Source organism: Danio aesculapii, chromosome 22 (assembly GCF_903798145.1).
Source record: "Danio aesculapii chromosome 22, fDanAes4.1, whole genome shotgun sequence".
NCBI classification, from domain to species: Eukaryota; Metazoa; Chordata; class Actinopteri; order Cypriniformes; family Danionidae; genus Danio; species Danio aesculapii.
The window spans coordinates 9,258,348-9,269,576 of record NC_079456.1 but is presented as its reverse complement, the minus strand read 5'-3'; the positions used below and the strand labels follow the sequence as shown (position 1 = coordinate 9,269,576).

Genomic DNA, 11,229 nt, shown 5'->3' with positions numbered 1-11,229 from the left:
GACTAATTTTTTACAGTTGCAAAGAATCTGGTCTGTTTTTATTCCTGTTATAGTGCTACCATAAGGCCAAATTCAGCATTTTATCATTTGACCACAGATTGAGCTCATATTGTGAGTTTGGTCAAGACATCTAATTCTGTTATAGAGATATAATCACGTTAGCAAAAGTGGATCCACACACTTCAAATGTTTTTAGTTTTGACCAGCAATAGAACAGAAACTTTGGGTGCGTCTCAGTCAGCACCGGAGATCATTCATCAGTAGGTCTTGTGCATGAATTCAGGCACTGATGAGAAACCTCAATGTACATCATCAAAACTGTTTTTAAAGGGCACATAGTTTACCTGTTTTTTATGATTTAGTAATAATATTATGGCTCTTCTGAGTGTGCCAGTTTAGGTTCAGTTTAAAACACAATTCAGATGTTTTATTATAATGTGTTAAAAAGTGTTAAGTTGGGGGGGTGTCCACAGTTTGCTGATTTAGGGGTGTGTTGCTTCACATGTAGACTAGTTTCAGCTTCCCGCCCAACATAACAAGGGGGCGGGGCCATGACCCGCTCTGTGTTTGCAACACAGACAGGCAGATTGAAAGGAGGAGAAGAGGATCAGCATTCAGTCGTACATGTACGACTCGGACACAGACCAAGCAGAGAGTACAAAATCATATGTGTCTTTGTACAGTTTTACAGCCAACTGTGCTAGTTTCAAGTGTCGAGCTTGTACACTGAGACTAATAACCACGCACACTGAATTAACTTTGACTGAGGCACCGGATGCGCCACTCAAAGCCGCGACACGGCACACCGGACACTCTCTGTGGCGCAGCAGAGACATGAAGTGTCCCAAATCGTCGCGCCACGCATTTTTGAATTCTAAACATAGGTTTCTGCAGCGGTCCGCGGCGCCCAGCCGTCGACTTGAGTGTACCCTGATAAAAACCGATGTTTATAATTCTAAAACGCATGCTAGTTAAGATCACAGGGAGCTTTTGGGATCGCGAGAAATGCAAACGGCTGAAGGATAAGGTAGACTCAATGAGAAGTACACATGTTTGCAAACCTACCTAAAGATACAACCAATAATTCCGATTAGAGCGATAATGTGAAGAATATTGCTCTTGTGTTGAGCCCAATGAGCCTTACATCTAAAAAATAGAGCTAGGGTGTTCCTTTAGTGATATTGCTTCGACTCACGCTGAAAATGGCGGACGTGAATCAACAAACTGAGGATATAATGACACGCCTGTCAATCAATATTGGTGGGCGGGGGGACCGCTCTCCTACGTCAAGTTGCGGTCGGTCTGAAAACTGCTCCAATTGGTCCACCGTTTTTTATGTTGTTAAATTGAAAAAAAAGCACTGGGTGTGCTTATATCATCCCAATATGACGGTCTATACACCATACATGCACATATGTCTGTCCAAACAGCTTGAAAAGTAGATTTTTTTTACCATAGGTGCCCTTTAAACAACAACAAAACGAATAATTTTCAGATATTATTTAATACGTTTTTAAAACAATTAATCCATTATCAATGTTTTTTTTTTTTTAATTAGATTTTTTCTAACCTATCTAGCTTTGTTTGTTCATGTTGAAAAAAATTTTAAAAACTCTCTTTTTAGAAAAACTTCTCATTTGTCATTAAATTTTAACATTTTGAGATTCCAAATTTCCATTAACGGCGCATAATGATGTGCCCTAATTTTCACAGTGCATTGTGGGATTTATCTGGATGCAAACATATTAGTGCACTAGAAGAAGACTCACCCTTATTTTTTGCAAAAAACTAGAGATGAATAGGCATTTTTTGCTTCTTCCTGCGCACGCTTCTTCTTTTGAAGACATCTGGATATTAACTTATAAACCAGTACAGTCACCACGGCCGTGACCATAGCCACGCCCACTACAGCAGAGAGAACCAATAGGATTGCATGTTTAGGAAAGAGGCCATTTTCTGAGGGATGAAGTGTTAAACTGTTAGCAGTGTTAAAATGTTTGCATTATTTACTTATTTATTGTGGAATTGACTAATAATTGTTAGTATCATCTCTACCATACCTGAGTGTGTGTTACAGGGGGTCTCCAGATACGTAGTGTGGTTTCTGATGGGATTCTTCACCACACAGCTGTAAGTGTTGTTATTCTGATATTCCACCTCCAGAGGTAGAAAGAGACTGATGCTGAGATCAGACACACTCATGTTGGATAATAAACTGTTTCCTTTGTACCAGGAGAGACTCACAGCACTCACATTCAACACTGAACACAGCAGCACACATCTGGACTCTGAAGATGCAGCCTGGTGTTGAGTTAAGGTGAAAATGACAGGAACAGGAAGAGGAGCTAGAAAACATTACAGAATAAATTAGATTTAATTAAAGTTTCCCATCTGGCTTGATAAACCTCAGTGACTACGTTTACATGGCCATCAGTAATTGAATTATTTGCCTTAATCAGAATAAGACGATTCTGAGATTAAGGTGTAGCAAATTAGCTCAAAGGGAATTGAAGACTCATTTAAAGGGGGCTTCGAAACAATCGACTCATTCAATCCAAGCTAACGAATCGTCCAGAAATTATTGGAACAAGTTTCATTTAGTATAAAGTAAGGTGCCTGTGCATCTTTATGAATCTGATGTCTTGAACTTCGATCTTGTTACCTTGTTTAAACATAAATGGATTTTTATTTTTGACAGCAACAGCCGTAATTAAAGTCAACTGTCTGTTATTGACTATTACAACAAAAACACACATTCATACAGGTTGTAGAGAAGAATAAAGAGAACAAAAATAAGAGTTTGAGAGAGTGTAATGATGTAAAAACCTTGAATTTTTAAGACCAAACCAAGCAAACCAAAAATAATCAATTTAACCCTTCTATGGTTTCTTTAGGGTTACACATAATTTACACCAGTTTGGTAAAGTCTGGAGACGTTACTTGCGTTCCTTTTGTGATGTGAAGAACTCCCTCTGTTGAGCGGGATTCTCACGTGGTTAGCTGGTCGTTTTTTGTCCTGTGATGCTTGGAGTGGAATGAAGTCTGTTTGTTGCTGTCAAGTTTTGGGGTGCGAAAGGGACTAGACATGTTCTTCTACATTAGCGGCGTACTAAACGTAACTAGACTCTCAATGGAAAGCAAAGAAAGGACGGGATCGGAGATGGGAATGTCTGAGCTGTGCGGTTAACCTATTTTTCCAGGGTTCAAGTCTCTTCACTGGACCCGAAGAGAAGCTGTCCTGAGCTAGAATGGAACAATTCTCCCTCCTGGTGTCTGGTTCTTGCTCTGGACTGTCTTCTGGACTGGGGTGCAGCCTTAGGGCGCACTCACACTATGCTATTCGAACTGTGCCCAGGCCCATTTCCCGAATCGTATGAGTGCTTTAAATCGGGTTCAGGCGCCGTTCTGTTGGCTGGCCCTGGCCCGGATGGAAGAGGTGTGCCAGAGCGTGGTTCACTTGGGCTTAGGTGTGGTACGCTTGTAGTGTGAGTGCAAAATGCGCCTGAACCCAAAACTGAAGACGAGACGTGACTTTAAAGGGACTGTTTCATATAGATTTATTATTCAGTCTTACTGTTTAATGAACGCGAGCTGTCGTAGATTATTAAAGACGCAAACCCCTCACTGCACGTCAGCTGCACCTTCAGAAAACCTCCTAATACCTGCAGCATGAGGACTTTATGATTGTTTATGAGTGTCCAAAGTGGCTGATCTGTTTGGCGAAATATTTGACTGTGTCATTGCATCCCAAACAACTTAAACGATATAACGATATAACGACATAACGATATAAAGACATCTCCACTGTGCTGACAAAGAGTGCTTCGTAAACTGAACAGCGCATCATCGATGACGTAAGCATGCTCAGGCCTGAATGAATTGTGAGTGCGGGCCATCAGGGGAGACGGGAGGGGGGACAAGCACACTTCGGGTTCAAGGCAACTGTACATAGTGTGCGTACGCCCTAATACCTAAGACAAACACACATTCATAGAGGTTGTAGAGAAGAGTAAAGAAAGAAAAAAAGTGTTTGAGAGAGAGTAATGATGTAAAAACCTTGGATTTGTAAGATTAAACTAAGCTAACTTTATATGGTTTCTTAAGGGTTACACATAATTTACACCAGTTTGGTAAAGTCTAGAGGCATTGCTTGCATTCCTTTTGTGATGTGAAGAACTCCCTCTGTTAAGCGGGATTCCCACATGGTTAGCTGGTCGGTTCTTTGTTCTGGGAGGCATGGAGTGGGGTGGAGTCTGTCGTTTCAAGTTTTGAGGCATGAAAGGGACTAGTCATGTTGACTTCTGGTTTTGCGGTGTACTAAACTTAACTAGACTCCTGACGGAAAGCAAAGAAAGAAATGTATCGGAGATGGGAATGGCTGAGCTGTGCGGATAACCCATTTTTGCCAGGGTTCAAGTCTCTTCACTGGACCCGAACAGAAGCTGCCCTGAGCTGGAATGGAACAACTCTCTGTCCTGGGGTCTGTGTCAGTTCTCTTCGTCTTCTGGACTGAGGTATGGTCTTAGTCACCAGTTTTTATAAGCATGCTTTTGTACCACCCTCAGGAGCTGAGTTGACCAATATGAAAATTACTTTCTCAAGGGAAAATTTATGGTTCTTTGTCCCTAAGCTTGGTGATTTGCATATGCATTCTGGATGAAACTGAGGCAGAAATGTTTAATTTTCCTAAAATGTTATTATATTGCACACGTTTTAACATAAAATGTTAACGATCATTCAGTAAACCAAATTAGCTTTGCAAGGACATCAAACATGAACTATCTACAATCTTGTTTAGCTGTGGTAGTGTCAAAACATTGATTGCAAAAGTATCAAAACCATAATATTAATACTGAGCAATACTTAATAATGAGCAAGAGACTTGTCGCAAAACACCTGATTACACATAAAGGAAGAATAAATGGGATCATGCCTGTGTCCATTTCCGAGCATGCTTTGCATTCCTATTATGAATACCTTTGGGATTGAATTACACACTGACCATCCAGTCTTTACTGGGTAGGAGAGGCTGACTGTGTATTATTTGTTGAATAAAGCAAAATAATTATATAATTTTTTAATAGCACATAATTTGATTAACGTCATTGTGTCACCGTGCTATACATGTTTCCTCTGGAGTTTCATGTAATTTCTGGTGTTTCATTTTAAATATTTTTACTTTAATTTTAACCGTAACAAAGCGAGGTATTGAATGCGTGTATGAACTGCTGGAAGACTGTTTTAATGGAATTTGATTCTGCACACCCTATAAAAAACCCTGCATTTCACGATGCAGGTGCCTGTGGTCCTTTACTGACTCAGTAGGTGTAGAGAAAAGTGTCAAACAGCCATGTGTGTGTGTATAGAATATCCTGTCGTAAAATGCGGCGAAAATCCTACACGACGGTAATAGTATGATTGCGGTGTTTACATGTCTGTACTGCACTTCAATAATGCCACTATAATCAGAATACTCCACGTCTTTAATCCCATTTCTGTTTAGTTCGATTATGACCAGATTAAATTAATCAAAAATGGCTGTTTACATGGTAGACTCCTTATCAGAGTATTGTCTTAATTGTATTAAAATAGGATTATTGGTGTCCATGTAAACATACTCATTAAGAGCTGACAATAGGAGCTAAAATGACCACTGAAAACAGGAAGTATAATGATTTTCCAGGAATGCAATTTTTAATCACAAAACAGTGTACACTTTAAGGGAATAGTATGATTGATGAAGGAAAATCTAAAATCTAAAATGACAAGACTCAACATTTTGACTGAATTTGATCGTTCAATATGATTGTTCTGCAACCACAATGATTCCGACTTTTTTAGTTGTTTGGTTGCCTGGAAGTGCTTATTTAAAGTGTGTTTCATGACAATTAAATATAGAATTTTTCTGCAAACATGCCGTGAATTAGTTTGAGTCATATAGACTTGGAATTTTAGCAATACAACATAAAGAACAGTTTAAGTTTCCAAACAAAAGTACACAAATGAATTTGCCAAATTACAACCACCCATAACTCCCTCATCAGACTAATTCTAACCCTGATTTACAATATTTAAATGTGAATATATCAGACGGTGTGTTCTCACCATAGACGGTCAGCCTGAATGTGTCGAGTGTCATTTCTGTGGTGGTGTTGATTGCTTTATAATCTCCAGAGTCTGTTATTCTGGTGTTGTTGATTATTAGAGATCCAGTCTGATCCAGCTTCAGTCTGCCTCTGAAACTCCCATCAAGAATGTCATCATGCAATGCGATTTCGTCTCTGTTGATGTGAGCTATAAGTATGTTGTGGGGTCTAAACTTCCACTCGATATCCCCGTCCCCCTGTATTTCTAGAGTGACTGATTCTCCAACCATCACTGGCTTCACTGTAACAGCACCAGACACACCTGGAGAACAAACTGAGTGATAATTTCTTCAAATCTTTTAGAAAATGTAACTAATGCACACCTGAAGGTGACACTGTAAAATAACTCACTGATTTCAACACTATTCCCTGCTGAAAAAACAGCTTGAACCAGTCTAAGCTGGTGGACTGGTTTTAGATGGGTTTTGGCAATTTCTCTTAGCTGGTCAGGCTGGGAAATGTCCAGCTAAAACCAGGCTGGAGGATGACCAGCTAACCAGCATAGGGTAGGTTAAGCTTTTTTTTCAGCAGGGATGTTCAAATGTAAAACTTACCAAATAGATGCAACAGAGTCAGATTGAAGACAATCAGGTGAATCATTTTCTTCAGTTTGAGCATCAGAACAGATTATAAAAACAGAAGATTTCAGCTGTACAAGCGAGAGATCAGTTGTGGCAAACAGAGAAATGGGTCCCGACTAAAACAGATATGAAAGTGATGTGTAAAAAATACCTCTGAGAGCACCTCCTGACTTTCTTACATGGTCTTATTTAGTAATAAAGGCGATGAAGTGTTTCTGCATTGTGATATTTCAGTACCGGTTTGTATTTCAGTACTCAAAAGGCACATCAGTAAACAACAATAACCTTGATGTCTTTACATTATGCGAAGGACAGAAGAGTCAAGATTCAGGATACAAATGCAGCTTCATTTCAAAAAACAAAAAATAAACTTAAAATGCAAAATGGAGAAAAAAACAAGGAAAAAACAACAGATGAAAAACAATGAGGACAGAACTCAAATTAAACATCTGTAGGCAATAAATTGACCAGGGGAGCAAAGATGGACTTAAGATCGGAGACAAAACGATATACACACACGCACACACATAAGACAGAAACGATGCTCTCTAGTGTTCATTTAAGGGCACAGCAGCAAGTGTCTGTGACAATCTCACATTTTTACCATACATGACTTTTCAAACTCTACACAGGGTTTTGTACTAGTTACTTCTATGTAATTATGTAGTCATGTGCACTAAAACCACAACATGCGTCTCAAATTTTCATCTTCAGAAATGCTGTATAGTGTCATGTGTTGGTTGGCCATGTGATTTTTGAGTTGTAAAACATTCCTCCTATATTGCCAGCGCTTATGATACTTTTTATTAGAAACAAAATATCAGGCAGTGTTAAATGTCAGATGTTTGTTCGGTGCATGCTTCGTATCCCCAGTCCGAATGAAATGAATCAGTTCATCAATTCTCTCAGCATGGCGTGTCTTAAAGGGCACATAGTTAACCTCTTTTTTATGATTTAATATTAATATTATGGTTCTTCTGAGTGTGCCAGTTTAGCTTCAGTTTAAAACACAATTCAGATTTTTTTTTTTATAACGTGTTAAAGTGTCATGTTGGGGGCGTGTCCACAGCTCGCTGATTTAGGGGTGTGTTGCTTCACATGTAGATTAGTTTCGGCTTCCCGCCCAACGTAACAAGGGGGCGGAGCCATGAGCTCACCCGACCAAGCAGAGAGTACAAAATCATTTGTGTTTTTGGACAGTTTTACAGCCAACTGTGTGCTAGTTTCAAGTACCGAGCTTGAACACCGAGACTAATAACCACGCACACTGAATTAACTTTGACTGAGGCACGGGATGCGTCCCTCGAAGCCGCAACATGGCACACCAGACACGGCAGAAACATGAAGTGTCCCGAATGGTCGCGCCACGCATTTTAGAATTCTAAACATAGGTTTCTATCAGGGTACACACAACGGCGCTTCAAGTCAGTGGCTGTCCGCGGCGGCCATTCGCCGACTTGAAGCGCCGTTGTGTGTACCCTGATAGAAACCTATGTTTAGAATTCTAAAATGCATGGCGCAGCATCAGGTACAGCAGCGCCTAGTTAAGATCACAAGGAGCTTCTGTGATCGCGAGAAATGCAAACAGCTGAAGTTTAAGGTAGACTCAATGAGAAATACACATGTTTGCAAACCTACCTAAAGATACAACCAATAATTCCGATTAGAGCGATAATGTGGAGAATATTGATCTTGTGTTGAGCCCAATGAGCCTTGCATCTAAAAATAGAGCTAGGGTGTTCCTTTAGTGATATCGCTTCCACTCACACTGAAAATGGCGGACGTGAATCAACAAACTGAGGATATGATGACGCGCCTTTCAATCAATATTGGTGGGCCGGGGGACCGCTCTCCTACGTAAAGTTGCGGTCGGTCTGAAAACTGCTCCAATTGGTCCACCGTTTTTTATGTTGTTAAATTGAAAAAAAAGCACTGGGTGTGCTTATATCACCCCAATATGACGGTCTATACACCATACATGCACATATGTCTGTCCAAACAGCTAGAAAAGTAGATTTTTTACCATAGGTGCCCTTTAATGTGCAAAAACAGAGAACAGTGTATTAGCGAGCACCACCATGTTCTATGGTAAGTGAAAGAAAAAAGGACAGAACTGGCTGTTCCTGCAGATAAGTTAGCTCAGAGGCAGATAAGACAGGCGTAGTATAGTAAATAGTATAATATTTAAACATTGATAGCTAGTAGCTACATTATTCTGATGCATCTGGATATATTAGACTTGTTATTTATTTGTTACAATATTTACCAGAAAAAAATATGTATATTCACTTTATGTAGTATACATGATAATACAATATTAGCTTTGTGTTTAATAATATTCAGCAAAAAACAATGGAATAAATGAAAGCTGTTGGAATATGAGTTGTTGGAAAGTATGTATAAGGTGTTATTTATATGTTTTGTGTTAAAGTTTATAATACTGCAACACAAATGAAATTATTACAAGCAACACAATTATAAATTATAAGAAAAGTTCTAATTTGACATCTCTAAGTTAGATCCACTGTTGGATGTTGTTGCCATATGAGAACATATCATAAAATATGTTAAAATATGGTTTTTTTTTTTTTTACAGTGCTTCAAGTTAACCTTTCTAATTCTCCATTTGTAAATGATGTTTACCCCAATGGCAGGAGTGATTCACTGCAGTGTAAATATCTGTTAATTAAGAGTTTCTGTATCTGTTTCTGTAAGTGTTCTCTGTTGTTTACGGATGTGATATTGGTTGCATTTTAGGAGCTTGATCTCTGCTCTGCCAACTTTTGATGTTGAAAATTCAACTCTACAGTTTAACAAAGGGATCTTTATTGGCATTTTAGTAGTTTAAAATAATATAATGTATAATAAATAATATATGGAGAAATAAGTTTGTAAAATAACAGAAAATGTACTGTCAGTTTATTACAACCCAGACAATAGATCACTTTAAACTAATAAAAACGTCACTTTTTCAAACTTTTCAAGATTAAACATTGTTTGAGAAAAGATCAAGCTCCCATAATGCAATTCTAAAGCAAAAATAAACAGGAGAAAATGAAAAATAAAAATATGAAACACAAAATATGGAGAGCTGCTAATTCACAGATATCTGAGGTTGTTGCCAGATGCTCTTCTTGAAAGTCATCGCAGAGTCAGATATCTTCTGGTCTTGATTGAGGCATAAAGCCCCTGATCCTCCTCTGATCCTTTAAGTAAAAATAAAAAACACAACAGATGTATTATTCTACATTCAATTGTGATCAACATTAGACACAGGATAAGATGAAGATAAAAATGTAGACATAAAGGGCATCTATTTTACCCTTTTTTCAAGATTTAATATAAGTCTTTTTTGTCTCCAGAATGTGTCTTTTAAGTTTCAGCTCAAACACCCATCAGATTATTTATTATACCTGTCTGAGTATTGAAATTTTGAGCTCTAAGCACATGGTAGCTGTTTTTGTTGCCTGTGCCTTTAATGCAAATGAGTTCGTTCTCCCTGCCCACCATTCCCATGTGCATGTCAGAGCCACAGAGATCTCTCTCTATTGCTCTGATGCTTTCCTGCGTCTCACCTCAGATAAACTGCACAGTGACGGACAGGGCCGCAACTGCAATTTTAGTGAGATGTATGCGGGTTCAAGTTTTCCTTCCTTAACATGCTTTAAAAAAATACATTTAGAAGTTCTAAACACAACTTAAAATATATGAAGTAGTAAAAGTATAATTACACTAAGCATGTGATGAGTCAAAGAATTACATCTCATCCCACCCCAAATGATTTCATTTTCCTCACTAAATGTGTATAGCACCTTGACATGCCTTGCTTTTGTATGACATTTGTCAAAACAAAATTATAGATCTGGGAGTCCTAAAGGGCAACATAACTTAAACATGCAATCACTTCTCAAATGCTTACTGTGAGAGGTGTAAGATTTGTCTTTGCATGAATTATTGACTGAAACTGCTATTACACCTTTCACAAAGTTAAATAAAAAAAGACTGTTAAATGTTTAGTGTAAAAAATAAACAAAGACAAACTGCCCTGAGATGTTCTATTTTTATCGCCAAACTTTTTTGTAACTAAAATTAAAATAGTTTTGAGCAAAAAACATTACCAAAGGGGCCGATGTATCTATATGATACATACACTATAAAAAAAATCCGTAATTTTACGGTTTATTTCCAGCAGCTGGGGTGCCGGAAAAAGAGTAAAATAATAGCCGTTAAATTACAGAAATGTACCGTAAAATAACAGATATTAAATTACAGAAATGTACCAAAAATTTTAACTTAAGCAAATTTAATATTCGTTATTTTACGGTATATTTCTGTAATTTAACGGCTATTATTTTACTTTTTTTCTGGCACCCCAGCTGCCGGAAATAAACTGTAAAATTATGGATTTTATAATATATAGGGGAATATAATATAATATATAATTTATAAAGGGGAATTTTTTAACCCAAATATTAGTTTCAATTTTTTTATCCAGCTGCAAT

General features: G+C 38.1%; 1 protein-coding gene across 1 annotated transcript; it reads right to left on the bottom strand.

The window, feature by feature from the left end:
* Positions 1-1,771: 1,771 nt before the first annotated feature.
* Positions 1,772-6,764, bottom strand: LOC130216635 (hepatic and glial cell adhesion molecule-like). The gene is made up of 4 exons (XM_056448524.1): positions 6,701-6,764; positions 6,106-6,408; positions 2,061-2,345; positions 1,772-1,956 (listed from the first exon to the last, which is right to left on the bottom strand). The coding sequence occupies exons 1-4, from the start codon at positions 6,762-6,764 to the stop codon at positions 1,772-1,774; spliced, it is 837 nt and encodes a 278-aa protein (XP_056304499.1).
* Positions 6,765-11,229: the final 4,465 nt, after the last annotated feature.